This window comes from Vicugna pacos, chromosome 18, assembly GCF_048564905.1.
Source record: "Vicugna pacos chromosome 18, VicPac4, whole genome shotgun sequence".
Taxonomy (NCBI): domain Eukaryota; kingdom Metazoa; phylum Chordata; class Mammalia; order Artiodactyla; family Camelidae; genus Vicugna; species Vicugna pacos.
The window spans coordinates 28,256,868-28,276,755 of NC_133004.1; the positions used below are offsets into that span (position 1 = coordinate 28,256,868).

Sequence of the window (19,888 nt, forward strand, 5' to 3'; positions counted from 1 at the left end):
CAACAGGTGGTGGAGGGGTGAGACGATGGTGGCAGTGACTGATGGCCTGATTTGCATTGTCTAGAGTGAGGAGGGCAGGATCCTCAGTGCTGGCCCCCGAAGCCCACAGACCTGATCCTGAAGCCCAGAGGGAACTTGGGCAGACCTTGTGGTCCCAGTCACCTGCACTGCTGGGGGACCTGGGAGAACCAGAGGCAGCAGTTGCCAGGGCAGAGGTGATGCCACACTTGTGCAAGTTTCCAGGGCCCTTTTGGATCCCATGTGGATTCTTCCCTTCCTCCCTGTCTTCCACCTCCTCCTAGTTCTCCTCTCCTCCTCCAGGAAGTCCTCCCAATTTCCCCATCAGAAAGCAGGCACCACCCAGTTTAGTGGTGTTCCCCTTGGCATGATTTAGTCTATCTCCCTCTGGTACTACAAGATTTTAAGGGACCAAGAACCAAGATTTTACAGAACTGGTAGAGTATTCAGGAATGCTTCATGTAAATCTCAGCAATGCAATGTGACTTTGTGCTTTGGTTTCCCCAGCTGTGAAACCCAAGGCCTGGTTGCTTTGTCTCAGACTCAGACTCTCTCTGAGGAAGGTGGCAGCCACCTTGGAAGTTCTCAAGATTCTGAAACTGTTTACTGGGAGCTCAGAGGGTCTCTAATTCTTACCAGGAGATCCCCTCAGTCCCCAGAGGTCTGATAATCCATGTGACTTGAGAAAACCCTAGAATGTACACGTTGTTTTTCCCTACAGGTGGACAGATCCTGGGTTCACACGGCTCGGTAGAAGATGAAGCCCAATCCAGCAGGCTCCTCTCCAGAGGCTTGCAAAGCTACGGGCCAGGGCCAGCAGAGCTGCCCTGTCTGCCAGGCCTGGGTGGGGGTCTCAGGCCTGGGGTCTGAGTCAGCTCCTGGGCCGGGGCCTGGTGCTGTGTCCAGACCTGGGTTGGGGCCTGGTGTTGTGTCTGGACCTGGACCCGGGCCTGGTGCTGTTCCAGGCCCTGGTGCTATTCTGGGGCCTGGGTTGGGGCCTGGTACTGTTTCGGGGCCTAGGCCTAGGCCTGATGTGGTTCTAGAACCTGGATCAAGACCCAGTGCTGCTTTGGGACCTGGGCTAGGGCTTGGGGGAGTGTTGGGGCCTGGGCCGGGGCCTGGTGCTGCTCTGAGACCTGGACAAGGGCCTGGTGTGGTGTCGGGGCCTGGGCCGGGGTCTGGTGCTGCTCTGGGACCTGGACAAGGGCCTGGTGCAGTTTCGGGGCCTGGGCCAGGACCTGGTGCTGCTCTGGGACCTGGACAAGGGCCTGGTGTGATGTCGGGGCCTGGGCCAGGGCCTGGTGCTGCTCTGGGACCTAGACAAGGGCCTGGTGTGTTGTTGGGGTCTGGTGCTGCTACAGGACCTGGACCAGCTCTGGGGCCTGGACTAGAAACTGGGTCTGTACCTGGCTCAGGAGCTTTACCATTATCTGGGCCAGCAGTCAGGCCTGGGCCCAGGCGGGGATCAGAGACTGGGCACAAACCTCCTGAGTCAATGACAGCCCCATCACCGCCACTGCAGCAGAAGACTCAGGCCACACCTGTGCAGGCCTCTAGGCAGAAGGTCCTGGTGACTGGAGGAGGAGGCTACCTGGGCTTTAGCCTGGGTTCTAGCCTGGCCAAGAGTGGCACTTCTGTCATCCTGCTCGACCTCCGCAGACCCCAGTGGGAGCTGTGCTCAGGGACCGAGTTCATCCAGGTGCAGTGATGACTGGGGGGCTGGGGGTGTGGGGAACCCTGGCTGGTGGTGGAGGGCGGGGAACAGTGTCTGATGTGTACCCAGTGGCGTGGTGTTGAAGAGCATGGCCTCTGAAGTCAGAGTGTTTCAGCTCCAACCCCAGCTCCCAGCCAGGCAGCCATGGCCACAGGGTGCCACCCCTCTGAGCCTCACATCTTCATCCATAGAAAGGGGACACCAACAATATCTGCTTTACAAGGGTCTCGTGGGGAGTTGAGGAGACACTGCATGTAGAACACTGAGCACGGCCTCTGTGACTTAGCTCCATAAATGGGGCTGATGGCAAAGAAACCTGGTGGAATCATCTAGTAAACCCTGTCCCACAGCTGCTCCTGGCCCTGCAGATTCTAGCCCCAGGTGGGGTCAGGGGACCAGCATTGGGACCTGGCAAGGTACATAGCGGTTACCTCTGAGTGCCTTGGACCAAGGCCTCCTACCTCCGCGTCTTCCTTCTCCGTTCCAGGCTGATGTCCGTGATGCAGAAGCCCTGTACCGCGCCTTCGAAGGGGTGGACTGTGTCTTCCACGTGGCCTCCTACGGAATGTCTGGTGCTGAGAAGGTGAGCCCCTCACACACAGGGCCTGGATTCAGGCCTTGGCTCTGCCCACCCACCTCACTCCCCGGGTGTTCATTACTGCTCATCACCTATTCCAGGGAGGGTTTGGGCTGCACCCAGCCTGTGTTTTGCATCCATTGGGACCAAATGCCAGTTCTGCCATTTTCTAGCTGTGTGACTAGGGCAAGTTAACTTAACCTCTCTGAGCCTCCGTTTCTTCATCCACAAAGTGAGGCCATTAGAAGTACTTCTGTCACAGTCTCTGCAGAGAACAGTGTAACAGTATTTATCAAAGTGTACAACACTCTTTGACTCAGAAATTACACTTCCTTGTATATTTACAGCATTGTTTATGAACCAAACCGGAAATAACCTACATATCCATCAATTGGGGACTATTTTTTATTATTTTATTTATTTTAATTTTTTGGAGGGGGAAGGTAATTAGGTTTATTTACTTATTTAATTAGAGGAGGTACTGGGGATTGAACCCAGGACCTCAGGCATGTACCACATGAGCTATACCCTCCCCCAAGCTGGGGACTATTTAAATAAATGTTATCTATACACATACAATGAAATTCTATGCAGCCATTTAAAAGAATGAGATCATTCAATATGTGCTGATAACAGAACAATTTCCAAGATGCAAAAACACTATGTTTGACATTTTTGTTTAAAAAAAAAAAAAGCTACAGGGGAGGAGGGTATAGCTCAGTGGTAGAGTGCATGCTTGGCATGCACAAGGTCCTGGGTTCAATCCTCAGTACCTCCATCAAAAGTAAATAAGTAAACTTAATTACCTCCCCCCACAAAAAAAGAGTAGGTTAAAAAAGAAAGCTACATACTCACACATGCTTATATGCTGGTGTTAATAAGGGTAAATTATCTCTAGAAATACAGAGGCTGATAACAGTGGTTGCCTCTGGGGAGGGAAAAAGGAGACTTGGAATAAGGATTGAACTTTTTAACCTTGTGATTGTATTACTATTAAACAAAAACAACTGCAACAAGAATAAATATAGTTTAAAAATCAGTACGGAACTCACCTCCTCTTCATGTGGTTGTAGGGATTAAATGAGTCGTCAAGGCCTCACCCTGTCCCTGGGGCACCAGCATCTTTCCCTGTAGCCCAGTTTTCATTTTTCACACCCCAGCCCCTTCGCTTGGATAGTATTACTGTGTCCATCTTACACGTAAGGAAGCTGAGATTTCTAGAGCCAGGAAGCAATCCAGCACATTTGAATCCTTTTTCTTTGTCAGGCCCTATACCAGGTCCTCCCACAGGGCTTATTAAATCCTGCCAACCACCCAAGGGGGTCTGCCCTCACTTTACAGATGAGGGAGCTGAGGGTCAGGTGCAAGACGGAATCTCCCCAGCTGGCCCATGGAGATGGTGGCAGAGTGGAGGCACTGGACCCAAGGCCCCCGCACTGCCTGTGGGGCCCCCACCCTGGGATCCCTGCCTCTGAGCTGCAGCCCCCGCCCTGCCCCGCCCAAGCCCAACCTCATGGCCTCAGCAACAAGGCGTGAGGCAGCACCTGACTCTCCCACCTCCGTCTTGTCTTTTAGCTGCAAAAAAAGCAGATTGAGTCTATAAATGTTGGAGGCACCAAACTAGTGATTGATGGTAGGCGCTCAGAGTGGAGTGTGACCTACCGTGTGTTTCCCACTTCTCTCCCTACTCCTGCCACAGGCCCAGCTCTAGGGGACAGGGTGGAGGAGGGACGGAGACCAGAGCCTCCTCCTCTCCCTCTGCCCTCTCAGCGGAGGGCCTGTGGGCAGCACATCCTTCCTGCTCTGCAGGCCTGCCCAGGCCCCAGCATGGGGTGACTCGGTGTGGCCTCGGCGTATCTGAGGACACGGGGAGTGGCGTTTGCACAGAGGGCTTAGGGGTCGGGAGAAGAAAAGTCGCTGAAGGACCAGAACAGAAGCCCCACATCTGGGCTCCCTGGGCATGTGCTGCCTGACCTGCATCCCGTCTTTCCCTGTCATTTTTGAGTGTGTTTCTTCTGTGTCCCCATCGAGTGGACTTTCTTCTGACCTGTCCCTGGCAAGGTAGCTCAGGGGCCACAGCCACACTGAGAGTGAGCCGACTCGGCCCCCAGGGGCCCATGGAGCAGGGACTTGACCCCTCCCCTAGTTAAGGGAGGGAGGTCTTTCTCTTCTGAGCCAGGATGTGTGCTGGAGGCTGGCTAGAGTTCAGTGGATTCACCCAGTTTGGTCCCGTGGGCACCTCCTCAGCCAGCTCTCTGCTCACATCGACCCCGTCTGTGTGCCTGTGTGTCGCTGTGTGCACCTGTCACTGCAGTTTGTGTCCGCCGGCGGGTTCCAAGGCTCATCTACACCAGCACCGTCAATGTCGCATTCGGCGGGAAGCCCATAGAGCAGGGTGATGAGGACTCTGTGCCATATTTCCCACTGGAGAAGGTACTCGGCTTCCAGGAGAGGTGGGCGGGGCCAGTGGGCCTGGGACCCACAGTCCAAAGGGTAGGGAGGGGCAGAGCCAGGGTCAACTTCACAACTCAAGGTGAGCCCCAGGAACAAAGGATCCCCAAAACAGGGTGGCACAAGTCCTCTTCTACTTTGGCTGGTCATGCCAGCAGGGGCTTTGAAATCACACAGACCTGACTTTGAGCCATCAAAGCCACTTTCTACTGTGGGGCCCTGAGCAAATCTCTTCACTCTGAGCCTTTCCTTTTTCATCTGGGTGCGATAACACCACCCTGTGGGGACATGGAGAGCTGGAAATGAGATGATGTATGTGAAAATGCTGTGTGAGCACTAAGGGACTACATGTCAACGGTCCATCTGACGCTCGTCCAGCCCCTACTTCCCAGAGCAGGCACTGGGGCTGGCAGAAGCCTCCCTGAATCAAGGAGCCCCTGGTCATTGTTACTCCTCTGAACTGTCTCTGTGATTCCTGTGGCTCCCATGTAGAGGGAGGAGAGAGGCAGTAGGGCTTCAGGATTGGCCATTTCCTAGTGGGGGTCCCCAGAAATGAACCCCCATATGGTCTGCTGCAAAGGTGCAGCTCTGAGGCCAGGCAAGCATTGCCAGCAGTGTCACCGACCCCTGTCCAGTGGCTCTGTTCTCCCTGTCCCCTGGTAGCACATGGACCACTACTCCCGAACCAAAGCCATCGCCGACCAGTTGATCCTCATGGCCAATGGGACACCTCTCCTAGGTGAGTACTCGGGGCCCTGCTCACAGTCAGCATGCATGCCCACTGCTGCCTTCCTGCAGCAAGTGTGACTCTAGCTTTTAGCTGATAGCTTTCTGGGGCCCTCTTTCCTTCCAAAGGACACCTCCCCAAGGCCTTGGGCATTCATCATCCAACAAATTCTGAACACCTGTTGTGTGCCCACACCCTGCCAGGGATACAGCCTGGAAGATGGCAGGCCCAGGCTCTGCCCTCACGTTGCTCCTGGTCTGGTGGGGAGACACTTGGGAAAGCCCAAATCTGGCTCTCTTTTCTGCCACTTAAGAGGGAATCCAGTTTTCAGGACCCTCTTTAGACAAGAGTACAAGTTTATGACGATGCAATGAGGTATAGCACTTTGCAAGGGTCGTGCACCTGAGGGGCCCTTTAGTAACTCCCAGAAAAATCAGCCTCGTCTGCGTTATTGGATTGTCATAGAGAAGTGACAATAGAGCAGGGACAGGTGACAGCCGGGCACAGTGGCTCGGCACCCACGCACTGGCACTGGACTGAACTGAGTTCATATCCAAGCTCCACCTCCTGTCAGCTGTGGGATCTTGGGCGGTACACTTATCCCCTCCCAGCCTGTCTCCGCATCTGAAAAAACGGGGATAATATTGGAATTCAGCTCAAAAAACCTTGAGTGAGAATAAAATGATTTGGACTGTTAAAAAAAAACATAGACAGCTTGAGTTTATCAGGTGCTTGCTGCTTGCCAGGCCCTGTTTTGCATGCTAATTTTATCTGCACAAGTCTCAATAACTCTTCACAGCAGCCAGACAAGGTAAGAACCTGAGGTCTCCCTTCCTTTCTAACCTCAGGAGTCAGATTCAGATAAATTCTCTGTTATCCAGATTATCGCTGTTTGCTTTCTGAAATTCAGAAACTAAAAAGAATCAGAAAACCTGGTTTCCCTCACTGTCTAAACTCAGGAGCCAAGTGGATTTGGAGAGTGAAGGATGTTTGAAATTTACAGAAGAGAAAGCTGAGGCTGAAAGGTTTGCTGATTTAGCTGAGGGTCACATCGCGATTAGGTGGCAAGGTGGGATTTGAACCCCCTCCCCACCAGGGGAAACACCATATCCTGGGGCTTGACGGTAGCTATGGCAGAGTAGGTCTCTTTCCCTTAAAATCTTCCCCACCCTACCCCCTCACCCTGGGCCTGTCAGGCCTTGGCCCCTCATCCAGTGGGAACATCCAGCTGTGTCTTTCCAGGGGTTAGACCCTGCGCAGTTGAAGTCTCTTCTCTACCTGGGGCCTCCCCTGCCTGGACCAGCAGCCTATGAGCCAGACACCTAATCCTCTGGCCGAGAATTATTTATACGAGCATCCCCAGCTTTCCACAGTCAGGGGAGTCATGGATACCCTGGGCCCGGCCCCGCTGTGACGTGGCTGCCCAGGGCCCCGCCGGACAACGTCAGCTGCAACCCGACCCCCCCACACCATACCCAGGTGACCCAGAGTTTAAAATTAGCTGCAGGCTGTTTACAGAAAAGCTCACCTGATACCTGCCTCCCAGGAGTCCAGCCACGGTCACCCTGGGTGATTTCCAGTCCCTACTACACAAACCGGTCCCTGAGACGCTGCCTCTAACCTGGCATGGAGTGCCCTGGTCCCTGTAGCAGGGTCCTGAGACAGTACAGACCCCAGCTCAGTGTGAATGCTCTGTATCCTCCTGTCTCTTGGTGTCTTTAGTGTCCTAAGGCCACCAACACAAATTACCACAAACCTAGTGGCTTGAAACAACAGAAATTTCTTCTCTCATAGTTGTCACAGTTCACAGCCAGGCGTCTGAAATCAAAGTGTCATTTGGGCTGTGGTCCCTCCAAAGACACGAGGGGAGAGTCCTTCCTTGTCTCCTCCAGCTTCTGGTGGCCCCAGATGCTTGGGGTCCTTCCTTGGTGGGTGGCTGCTTCACCCTGGTCTCTGTCTCTGTCTTCACGTGGCCTCTCTTCTTCTTGACCTGTCTCTTCTCTGTGAGTCTCTTATAAGGATACGCGACATTGGATTTAGGGCTCACCTGGATAATCCAGGATCATTTCATTTTTAGATCCTTAATTACATCTTCAAAGATCCCTTTTCCAAGTAAAATTGGATCCACAGTTTCCAGGATGTGGATGTATCTTTTCAGGGGCCACCCCCTCAAGCCACTACACTGGGCCTCATTGTAAAGTGAGGGTGTTCAAGGGAGAGCAGGCAGGATGCTTGGTTCTGACCCAAAGACACCAGCCCTGGCTAATTTGTGGGGAAAAGTGAATTTATACTGGAAGGATATGGGAAATATTCTGGAAAATAGATTCCAGAGAAATGACCACCAGGGCTTAGAAAGGACAAGGTCGAGGGAGCTCCAGGGACCTGGGTGGCAGGAGCTGGTGATCAGCCTCTCAGGATGAACCCACTCCTAGGATTTTAGATCCCACATCAGTAATGTCGAGAGTCACATTCCTGGGTGAGGCCATGGCATTGGCCCAGCTTGGGTCCCATGGCCACCAGCTCAGAGGAGAGCAGCGCATCTAGACTGACAGTCCCCCTAGACCTGGTGCAGAGGGGAGGGGACCCCGGAGGAAGGTGGGCTTCTGGTCCCAAAGGTTGGCATACACTCAGCTCCCCAAACTAGGGGCACGACCGCTTGGGGAACCTGAGCCTCGGGGAAGTGGGACATCTTCCAGAGGCTCCGTCTCAGTTCAGGAGTTGGGGCTGGGAGTCAAGCAGTTTACAAATAAGTAGTTTAAAAAATTTTTGCTCTTAAGCACAAATGGATTATAAGAACACATTGAACATTTTATAACCTTTCTTAAGATTTAAAAGGAATCTGTTTGGGGCAGCTCTTCAGGCTGTACCCCGAGACTTCCCCGGGGAGACATGTTCCCACTTACGCCAAGAGGGCCCCTCAGCAGAGCATTTGGGAAGCCCTGGACCAAGCTCTGTCTTGGTCTGGGGACTCTGCTGGCACAGAGCAGTGAGAGTTAGGGAGACAGACCCCCAGCTCTCATGCTGTCAGTAGAAAGAGCCTGGGCTTTAGTTCCCATCTCAGCTCCGCTAGGAAGGGCTGTGTGCCCTTAGGCAAATCACTTTCCTTCTCTGAGCCTTTGTTCTTTTATCCATAAGACAGGGATAATAACAGTTCCCACTCATAGGGTTGCCTTGAGGGAAAAAGTCCAGGCTTATCAGAATGCCAGGCACATAGTAGGACCTCTCCATGGTCTTTAACTGATAACCAGAAAAAGGAAAGAACTATAGCTATAGGCATGAGAGCATGTGGGTCTGTGCTCGTCTGTAGAATGGGCACAGTAGGACTCAGGGAAGTCGAAGGATATCACGCCTGTCAAGTGCTGGATAAACTTATGGGTCATGCAGATAGCTGCATGCAGGTCTTGTCTCTGTTACTGGCAGGGGCCATTTCTTGGTCATCCTTTGATTCTTCACAGTATCCATCCCAGGGCCCAGTGCTGGTGCAGGGCAGGGCAGGGCAGTGACAGGGGTGATGCTGAACAGTGTTTGTTGAATGACTATGTGATCGACCGAGAGAATGATTAATTAAATAAGGACACCCCAAGGACCTGCCTTCCCTACCAACCTATCTGGGTAAGGACCGGGAGATGTGGACAGCCTTTCTGTCCCTCTCCTTGCTCGTCCACCCCCATTCCCGGGACCCTGACCGGCCTCCCCTGTATCATAGGAGGAGGCACTCTGCGGACATGTGTGCTCCGGCCCCCAGGGATCTACGGCCCCGAAGAGCAGAGGCACCTGCCCCGCGTGGCGGTATGTAGTCCCAGCGCCAGGCTGGAGGCACAGAAGGAGCCTGATTGGTGGGAGGAGCTGAGCAAGGGTGTCGGGGTTGGGGGACAAATCAGAGAGTAGCTGGGTGGGGAGCAGAAGGGCCTCCTCAGCCATCCAGCCTGCAAGGATGGGCGCCCTGGAAGATTCTGAGCAGGGGAGATGTGATCTGACTTAGGATTCAAAAGGAACCCCTGGCTGCATGGGGAACAGCCTGCAGGGGCCGAGGGTGGAGGCAGGGGGCCAGTTAGGAGGCTATTTCTTTATCCAGGTGAGAGATGAAGGCAGCAGTCAGGGTTGTGAGGAGTGGCTGGATTCTGGACAGATTGTAATGGCTGAGACACTTGGGTACACAGACGGGTTGGGTGTGGAGAGTGAGAGGTGGTGTCAAGGGTGGCTGCAGGGCTTGGGCCTGAGCACTGGGTGCTGTGGGCTGCGGGGAGGGAGGGATCAGGCGCTCACTCCTGGACAGGACAAGGCCACCTTGTCTATTCGAAGACCAAGTGGAGGTGTCAGGAAGGCATCCTGTGTGGAACTGGGACAAAGGACTCTGGCCTGGAGCTAGAAACTTGGGAGCCTTCAGCATGTAGATGGAATTTAAAGCCACTCCAGGCTTGGTCTGTGTTTCTCACCCGTCCCCTGGCCTCCACCAGAACCACGTCAAGAAGAGGCTATTCATGTTCCGATTTGGGGACCGCAGGACACGGATGAACTGGGTCCACGTGCACAATCTGGTGCAGGCACACGTGCTGGCGGCCGAGGCCCTCACCGCCGCCAAGGGCTACGTGGCCGTGAGTCCCCTATACTGCTCCCCCCACCTTACCCCGCGGGCTGCAGGCTGGTCCCCCAGCCCTAGGGGATTCCTGGCTCACACACATCTCCCCAACTCATGCTGGCTGATGGGACAGGCACAACAGGTGGTCCTTTTAAAGCATCATTAGCGCCTCAAAATGACCCTGTAAGGTAAGTGTTGTTGATTCCAGAATGACAGGCACCAAATGCTAAGCATTTTACACATAGCATTACATTTAATCGTTTTGACAGCCCAAGAGGAAGAGCCCGTTGTTTTCCTCCCATTTCTCAGATGAAGAAACTGAGGTACAGAGAGGTTAAGTGACTCCATCAAGGTCACACAGCTAGTCAGTCAGCAGCCTCAGAATTCAAAGGGACTTGTCCAAGTCTGTCCCCAGGGCTGCTCAGGAGTTGTCTAGGGTTAGGGCAGCTGCTGGAAGCCATCTGAGAGTGTGGGATCAGGTGGTGGGTGTGTGCGTGACCGTCCCCCTCCCCATGTGTCCCCCTCAGAGTGGACAGGCCTACTACATCAATGATGGGGAGAGCGTCAACCTCTTCGAATGGATGGCCCCGCTGGTAGGTGCCCAGACACTGCCCCCACCCCAAGTGAGAATCCGGGGAGCCCCACATCTTCTCTCTCTGTCACCCTTTCCTACTTACAAAAAAATCAGAAAATTTCACATTAAAGGCCAGCTCTGGCAACAGTGTCCAATGGGCAACATTGGAACTGGCTGGAGCTGGGTCATGGCTGCACTTTTGGGGGCCGTGAGCTACCCCGGTTTGCCACAGTCCCTCCCACCCTGCTTCCCAATTTATGGTGACATCCCGCCTTGTGGAATTTTGCTTGTGACCCTGATACTAAGTGGTGAGGCCCCGAAAGAAGTAAATAGAAGGTAGACAAAGCACAAACGTGCCCTGCTCGCCCCACGGCCTTTCCACAGCAGCCCCTGAAGGACCGCAGCTCATTTAAGCCATGTTTCCTTGCAGTTTGAGAAGCTGGGGTACAGCCAGCCCTGGATCCAGGTGCCTACTTCCTGGGTTTACCTGTCAGGTAAGGAAAGCGTGTATATTAAAACCCTCCATGTGCCAGGTGTACATGTGTTACCTGATTTTAAACCCAGGGCCAAGACCTAGTTGAGGCCAGTGGGGCATTGAGGGCACAAAATTTAAGGAAACCCTTGCTGCCATGCTTCAGATGCTCCAAGGCCAGTGTGCACGTGCCCAGCCCTGAGAGCAAGTGCCTCCTTAAATTTTAAACCGGAGACACCTCACTCCCCCTCACCTAGTCCTGGCCCTGTTTAATCTCTATTCCACTTGCGAGGTGGGTGTGATGGGGCCCATTTTAAAGATGAGGCAATTGAGGCTCTGACAGGTTAGCAGCCTGCCCACAGTGCCGCAGTGAGACGGCAGGAGAGGTAGAATCCATCCTGGGCTCTGCTGACGCCAAAGCCCGTGCCCAGCCCTGCATCCTGGGTGGAAGGGACCGTGCTGAGCAGAGGAGAGGGAGCCCTGCGGCTGCCCATCCTCCAAGGTCACCATGGCGTTTAGGCTGCTTTTGGACATGTGGAGGTTCTGTTTTGACCCTAAATTCTCCTCACCCTGAACATCAGTCTCTACTCCCATGCCCCAGCATCCCTCTGCTGGCCTCCTTCCAGCTGGAATGCTGAGAGCAGGCATCAGGCATGGAGTGATCAGTCCACGGGGACAGGTGCCCTCAAGTCACAGACAACTGTGTTCCTGGAAGACCTCCCGTTTCTCAGCTGCATCTGTTGCATTCTAAATGCACCGGGATGCCTGGCATTTAAAGCAGGGGTTTGCAAACTTTTGTCCCACTGAGCACACGCTCAGGATGACTTCTCCTGCATAGCGTTGCCGCTGTGATTGACACCCCTTATTCCCCAGCTGAGAAGCGATCAGCCGTAGGTTCTGGCAGTTCTGGAAGATTGTCTATAAATCCCCAGCTCTCAGTAAGCTAACTATAACTCAGTGGTTCTTAGCCTTGGCTGCACATTAGAATCACCTGGGAGCTTTTAAAATCTAGAAATACCTCAGCCACGCCCCAGACCAATTACAACAGTGCCTGCAGGAAGCAAGAGGGCAGGAGAAGGAAGAGCCTTTAAAAAGCGGCCCAGCTTACAGCCCAGGTTGAGCTGAACCGCTTCCCAGCTTCTTTTTCTCCTACTCAAGAGAGCATATCGGAACAGAGGTGAGTGAGAGAGATGTGATTATAGAGATCACTGCGATTCTGCTCAGACTTATTTTTAAATGTCAGTCCTTTCATATTAATAACAATTTACTTTTGACACATCTCACAGCCAGACAAGTCTCCCAGGGGTGTGCTGACAACTGCTGATTTAAAGGAATCCAAGGACAGGATAATGTTTGCCAAGTGGAGATTTCCCCTAGTGAAGCAAATAATGCCCCAAATTGATTTGTCCCTGAGGGCCTCCGTGGAGCTTGCGTGGAGCAGGCACGCTGGTCACCGGCCCCTCTCTCCCCACACAGCCGCGGTGATGGAGTGTTTGCATCTGGCCCTGAGGCCCATCTGCAGCCTCCCACTGCTGCTCACCCGGAGTGAGGTAAGTGCGCTGCTGCGAGGGGAGCCCCCGCCCCTGGGGGCTCCTTGCCTTCCTGCCCCTCCCCCACTCTGGTAGTCCCAGCTCCTCTATGACATCCCAAACTGCGGGCTTGTGCTCTCCTGGTTTGAAGGACGACAGCTCCAAACCCATCCCTCATGGCTCTCATTTCATTCTAAAGCTGCCTGTCTTCCCGGCCAGACTGAGGGCTCCCGAAGGCAGGTTCTGTGACATTCACTTTTCCACCAGCCTTCACCACACATGCACACACACACATAGCCTGTTGGTTCTAGGCTCACAGTTCCTGCTCACTGACTAATAAGTATATATTAAGTACCTACTGTGTTCGGAATACTGTTCTCGAATAATGATGTAGTTTTCCATTTGTGTATACAGTTTAGAAGAGGATGTTTTAATGCAGAATGTAAACAGTAAAGTAACAAGTCGTGCTGGGTGTTATTTGCAGAATCCGTCCAGTCTGCTCTCTCATTTGATTCTCCCTGATGCTCTGCTAAGTTAGGAAGGGCAAAAAGATAATGATCTCATTTAATGGTGAGAAACTGAGCCTTTCAGAGGTTAGTGACTTGTTCAAGGCACTGTTCTGGAATTGCTTCACATGCCAAGCTCAGTGCTCTCCACCTCGGGGAATGGAGAATGGGCTGCAGAAAGCAGCAGTTCCCTATGGTTTCTCCTTTGAAGGATCCAGACTAGCGGAGGAAGAAAAGTGACAACAGGGACCATCTACTGAATGGTGGTGAAATGCCAGGCACTGTGTTTATCTCATTTAATCTTCACAACTACTACTGCTGTCGATTCTGTTACCACCTTCACGTACAGAGGAGGAAATGAAACACAGTGGTGGGGGGCGGGGGCGCGGGGTGTGAGATAACCTGCCCATGCATTTATGTATGGAGCAGTGCTGATTGGAACCAGATCAGACCTAAGTGATTTCAAGCTTAACTCCTAGCTTGTGCAATGTCAGAAATCATATTCACATAAAATAACTGCCAAAGTGCTGCTGAATAATGGTTGGGTGGTGACCTGCCTCTGCTCCTCTCCCATCACTTGGTTTCCTCCTCAACTCAGGGGCAAATGATCCCTGCCGAATTAGCTGGGGAGTTTCTTGGCACTGTGGCTCGGGCGCCCTCTGCTGGCCCGTTTATGACACACCAACCAGCCCTCCAGTTTGACTTCATAGCTTTTTTTCATTCATTTATGTATTGAACACCTACTGTGTGACAGGCACTGTGCTGCGGAACGGAGGCAAAACAATCCTTACCCCAAGGAACTCACAGTCCAAAGGGGAAGACAGCCCAGCAACCAGGCAACTATACTGGGGAAAAACTGAGGAACTTCAGGGTGCACAGAAGAGGCACCTAAGCCAATTCTGAGGAAGTTAGAGAGGCTTCCCAAAGGAGGTGACATCTAAGCCTGAGATTTGAGAATGCGGTGTCCCAGGACCCCGCTCCTCTAGTTCACAGCTATATCCCCCAAACCGCTGAACTTACTAGTTGATGCAAAAAGGGACAAGAACTTGCCTCTCTCCCTCTCTCCCCACACAAGCATCGAGACTAGGGGCTTGACCCCAGGGGCTGTTTCAGGACCACGGGAGAACCAAGCAGCTAGAGGACTCCTTCCCAGTGTCTGGCTGAGGAACGAGAGGGGAAGAAATGAGTCAGGTGGGAGAGTACCCTCAGTTCAGCCTAGCAGGGAAGAACATGGGTTAGAATCTGGCTGCCCTGTGTGACGCTGGGCAAGTCACTTAACCTCTCTGATCTTTGGTTTTCCAAAGAGAAGATGGTGGTGGTACCACTTCACAAGATTAAATGAGATAAGGCCTAGGAAGGATTTAGCCCATGCCAGGCACAGAATGCACAGTGCAACCTGTGAAGCTTGTGGGCCCCAGGCCATCTGGCTGCCGGATACCAGAAACGCAGCTCAAACCCTGGAGAGTAATCACTTGTGCATAATTGAATCGCTCTCTTAGGGAAGCTCAGTTAATCAGCGAGGGTGTGAAGGCTGCACCCTGGGTCCTGTCTGGCCAGACAAGGTCTGGAGCTATGGGCTGAAAAGCCAAGAGTGTTTCCTGGATACGTTTTTCCAGGGAGCCGCACCCAGGCCACAGGCAGAATGTATCAAGGGCCTCCTGAGCCCCAGCATCGTGCTAGGAGGGGGAAGGGGAGTGCAGGGGTGAGGGCTTCACTTTGGGGGGACTGAGTTCAGTAGCGTGGGGAGATGCAGAAAAGGCATCCTGGAGGTGGCGCCCTAGAGGAAAACGGAGATGAGAGAGAGATGCCCTTCCAGACGGGGGCATCTGCAGGGGCAAAATCCAACACAGGGGTCCTTTTAAATCTCTGTGCAACGGACGGGAAATCCCTGCCCTCGCTTCTCTCCCGGAGAAACAAGGTGGAGGTTGCGTCCCACGCCCACTCGTCCCGCCCCTCGGCTGCCCCGCCTCTCCCCGCAGGTGCGCAGCGTGGCCGTGACGCACACCTTCCAGATCGCCAAGGCCCGCGCCCAGCTTGGCTACGCGCCGGACAAGTTCAGCTTCGCGGACGCCGTGGAGCTGTACGTGCAGTCCACGACCGCGCGGCCCCGCGGATCCGCGGCGCCGACGCTCCTGCGGCTGCTGCTCGGGCTGCTGCTGCTGCTCGGCCTGCTCGCCCTGGCCCTGCACTTCCTAGGCCTGCAGCCGTCCGTCGTCTGACCATCGCCGCCGGCCTGTCGCTGCCCCTGCTTCACCTCCCGGACTCGGACCCTACCCTGCTGTGCTCTCCAGACTTGGGCCCGCCCTTGAATCCTGGGGTTGTCCCCACCCCGCCCTCTCGCCCCTGTCCCGCCCTCCGTGTCTTGGTCCGGCCTGGCCTGGGTCTTGGTCTCCCTCTGGCCTGGCCGGGAGGCCAACAAGAAGGTCTTAACTTCCCAGCCTGCACCGCCTAGCCGACCTTCTCCTTCTCTTGCCCGGGCTTGACCCACCCCTGGTTCTCCCCTCCTCTGGTTCCGCCCTCTTTCCGGCTCTACTCACATCCCTTTGGTTCCTCCTTCGGGAATTGGCCTTGCTCCTCCCTCTGGGTCGTGTCCCTCCCTTCTCCTACTTTTGATTAGGCTCTAGCCCCGCCCTTCCAGCCTGGCTCCACCTCCTCTCCAGCCACACCTCCTAGGTGAGTCCATGGGGCCGGCCTGCAGCGGCTCGTGCAGGCTGGCCTGACCTTTGCAAGTTTTCGCTGTCTGCTATTACTCCTCTAGGGCCTGGGACTCTCCTCGCTGCCCGAGCTTCCCTGGGCTTGTCCTGAGATCGTCTGGGGATCTTGAATTAGACCTACTCGTTCTAGGAGCATTGCGTTTGATCCGCTGTACGCTTATGTTTTGGGTTCGCTCACTCACGTACATCTCCCTGTGTGCTGACAACCAGGGTTGGAGAAGCACCTGAGACCCAGGCTTCTGCCCTGCCCAGCTTGGCCTTTCCGGGTTTCCTGTGTACGAGTCTGGGGATAACTCAGTAAGCACACACTTCAGTACCAGAAGGGACATCAAAAAAAGAATGGTCAAAAGATACAGACTTCTAGTTATAAAGTAAATAAATCATGGAGGTGTAATGTACAGCATGGTTAGTATAGATAATAATACTGTATCGTACATATGGAAGTTGCTGAGAATAGGTTGTAAGTTTTCATCTCAAGAAAAATAATTGTAACTTTGTGTGGTGATGGATGTTAACTAGATATTGTGATCATTTCACAGTGTATACAGATAGCAAGTAATTATGTTGTACACCTGAAACTAATGTAATGTTACATGTCAATTATATGTCAAAAAAACCCCACCTTTTTTTTAAATAATTGGACCTCTCAGAAAAGTACCAATGTCGTTCTAATGGGAATTATTAGAAGTTGGCTGGTCATATTGTATGATTTAGTATGGTTTCTATTGTTAATGAGGGGGCTATTAGTGATCACCATAATCTTTAATGTTTAAACCACAAAATTTCTTAATCCAGCCCTGCTCTTCACAGAAACAGTGCCTTCCTCTTGTCTTGGTATCTATCAACTGTGGATACCAAAATATCAGTGTACAAATACATCTGTGCATGTTATCATAATATGCATCCATGGAATTGGCTGATAAAACCATGGATCGTGGCGGAAAAGAAAACCATCACAAGCCTAAAGACACCTGTGATGAGGAGGAGCGCATGTGTTAGTGAGGACCATGTTGGTGTGGCACCGACGGCATGTCCTCTGCTGATCAGTTAGGAGAGTTTGTGAAGCAGCTCAAAAATGTATGCTCCTCTTGGCTCTGTGGAATTGCATGTGTGTATATAAATTTTTAAAGCTCAATAATAATCCTTTATGTCTGTTTAATGCTTGACACTTCGAAAGGGCTTTCATCTGTATGCGCTCACTTAATTCTCAGTGTCACCCTTACATTTCAGAAATGAAGAAACTGGGGTTGTCTAACTTCAAAGGGTGGAGGAGGGTGGGTGTTACTGCTCTGCAGCTGGCACAGTTTGGAGGAGCTGCCCAAGGCCCAGTGGCCTAAACATAACATGGTTATTTCTGCTCTTCAGCCTTGCCAGGGCTTGGGTTGAGCTCTGGAATCTCCCTCAGTCTCAGATCCACAAACCTGGGGCCATTTGGGACTGGCAGCCCTTGGACTTTCTTCTTCTCAGTAACATGCTTGCATCTAACGTCACCTTCTCCTCTTTCTTGACCAATCCTGAGAAATCTGTTCTCAGGACAGGGAAGACAAGCTTTCTTTGTTCACATCATCATCTAGGTCTTTTGTCTGTTGCCAAACCTCAGCTTGTGAAACCCAAAAGCAAAATCAATGTCTTTGTTTTCTGGGTTTCTCTTAAGTCATCTCTTTCCAGAGGCTGTGTAACCTGGGGAATGGGGGCAGCTTGGATCAGTATGCCAAGAAAGCTTCCTTCCTCTCAAGTATCTTTACCCAATGGGAAAGGAGGTGGCATCGCTACCCAACAGATAAATCAAGTCCCCCCGAGGGTTTTAGAGGCTGCCCAGATGACCTGCCCTCCATGAGGTTCTGAGAGGGCAAACAGGAGGAGGTCCTAGCTTTCTTGGAGACACTGAGTGTTATGAGTAATATGTTATGAGTATTATGAGTGCAGAAAACAGAGTTGACACTGTGGGGAGCTTGAGGTGATAGAGCCAATCAGAATGGACCATCAAGGTAAATTCATAAAGTTTCCATTATGGGCAGTGAAGCTATTTCCCATTGTAGACCCGAAGCCAAATGTCTAATACATCCTCCAGTCTCTCTCATCTTAGAAAGATCTCTCTTCACTCCCCATTCCCCCTCCCACAACTGCTGCCATCACTCTCCCCCTCCTCAAAATCAATTTGATTTTCATGATGAGATGTGAGATGTCCACACTTAGGTTTCCATTTCTTCTCTTCAACTCACATAAAAATGGCTTTAATCAAGGTCATCACTGGCCTTGTCCATAAATCATTAATCCAAAGAATAATTTTCAGTCTTTATCTTGCCAAGTCTCTTCAACATAGTTGGCTACTCCCTCCTTCCTGCTGTAATCTTCTTGGTCTATATGACAACACATCTGTTTTCCACCTGTGTCTCTGACCAGTCCTTCTCCATCTCCTTCGCTACCTTCCCCTTCCTTGCCCTCCCTTTAAGGTGATGTTCCTCAGAACTTCATCTTGGTCCCTCTACTTCCTCTATGTGCTCTTCCTGGGCAAGCTCATCCATCCCCATGACCTCAGTTTCCCGTGCCTCCCAAGTCTATCATTTGCTCAGAATGTTCTCTTGACCTCCAGACTTCTATGTCCAATCTACTCAACCCCATGTCCCACATCTCTAGCTCAATATGAATCAAACTGAAATCATCTTTTCCACAAACTCCCTCTTCATTCTCTGTTCCCTCCTAGGGAGAGAAGAGGCACCACCAGCCATCCAGTGGCTCAAGCCCCAAACCTGGCCATCACTTTCGACATGTTCCTCTTCTTCATGTCTTCATCAATGAGTTTGGCCAGATCCACTTCCAGAATGTCTCTCTGACCCACCCCTTCTGTCCTACACACTGTCACAACCATGGTCCAAGCCACTCTCCTGTCTCTTAGACAACTACAGTAGGTTTTGAACAGAACCTCCTGTTCCTGCTGCCAGAGGGAAACTTCTAAATCCAAAATTAGAATGCTCTCCCTCAGGCTTAAAAACTTTTTGATGGTTTCCCATTGCTCTCAGGATCAAGTTCAAAGCCTTAACCTGGCATTTATGGCCCTTCTTGCCTGACACTTCAGTCTCATCTCTTGCCATTCACCCAATGCTGCTCTTTGTCCAGCTGCCCTGAATTACCTTCATAGCATCTCAGACCCTCTAGGCTCTCCTTTGCCTCTAGAATTTTCCACATGCTGTTCCCTCTTCCTGGAACTCCCCTCTCCAACCTTCACTTCGCTAATCTCTCAATTTCAAGTCCAAGTTAAATGTTACTTGTTCCATTGTCCCTGAGTCAGGTCTGCATGCTGCATGACACTCCTCACAGGTATAACGAAAGACGTTACAAGGGTTGTAAACTCTGAGTGTGAAAACAGGTCCGCCTTGTCACTCTGTAGCCTCAGGTTGATCTTGGTTTCTTGCACATAGTAGACCCTTCATAAATGGTTGTTGAATGAGTAAATAAACAAGCCTGAAACCAAATAGGAGGTGGATCAATGAAGCTGAGACCTCAAAGCTGATACGCCAGGGTGGGGCAGGCCTCCTGATACCCCAGACCCTTCGTAAGGTGGCCAGACACCTTTTCTACCAACAGTGATTTATGAAGTCAACTTGAGCTCACCACAGGACACAGAGCTGGCCAGAAAGGGACACTTCCTAATTCAGGTCTTGATTAAAATCATCCCCACCTAAACTTTGTCCTTGGGAGGTAAAGAGGCCCACTCCCTGTGGTCTCAGGCCTTGAACCATTAAATTAAAGATGCAAAAAGCCTATGGAGAACTTTTCAAGGTATCTCAGATGTTTTCCCATGGAAATACGGAGATATTTTTGTTTCTGTGTTTTAGGTAGCAAGATTGGTGTGTTTGTGTACTAGGCTAGGGAGTGAGAAGGCTTGCGTTGCAGTTTCTTCCTTTTCCCTTCCTTTCCCCATTCCGGTAAAAAAAGAGAGAGAGAGAGCGCGCGCGTCAGAAAACAAAAGGGAAGAGTAATTGGGAGAGGATAATATATAGAAGTAAAAGTGATACCATCAAAGGTC

General features: G+C 52.1%; 1 protein-coding gene across 1 annotated transcript; it reads left to right on the plus strand.

The window, feature by feature from the left end:
* Positions 1-745: 745 nt before the first annotated feature.
* SDR42E2 (short chain dehydrogenase/reductase family 42E, member 2) lies at positions 746-15,367 on the plus strand. Its single transcript, XM_031687522.2, has 11 exons — positions 746-1,717; positions 2,220-2,315; positions 3,885-3,942; positions 4,624-4,742; positions 5,424-5,499; positions 9,194-9,276; positions 9,945-10,082; positions 10,594-10,659; positions 11,071-11,134; positions 12,589-12,662; positions 15,127-15,367. Exons 1-11 carry the CDS (start codon positions 776-778, stop codon positions 15,364-15,366), a joined length of 1,956 nt encoding a protein of 651 aa, XP_031543382.2. The 5' UTR covers positions 746-775; the 3' UTR covers position 15,367.
* The last annotated feature ends 4,521 nt before the right edge of the window (positions 15,368-19,888 follow it).

What these genes read in the sequence shown, in the direction of transcription:
- SDR42E2 (XM_031687522.2), top strand. Translation starts at nt 776, where the DNA reads ATGAAGCCCAATCCAGCAGGCTCCTCTCCAGAGGCTTGCAAAGCTACG. An exon ending in GAATGTCTGGTGCTGAGAAG is followed by an intron (nt 2,316 to 3,884) that starts GTGAGCCCCTCA and finishes CTTGTCTTTTAG; the next exon opens with CTGCAAAAAAAGCAGATTGA. An exon ending in CAATGGGACACCTCTCCTAG is followed by an intron (nt 5,500 to 9,193) that starts GTGAGTACTCGG and finishes CCTGTATCATAG; the next exon opens with GAGGAGGCACTCTGCGGACA.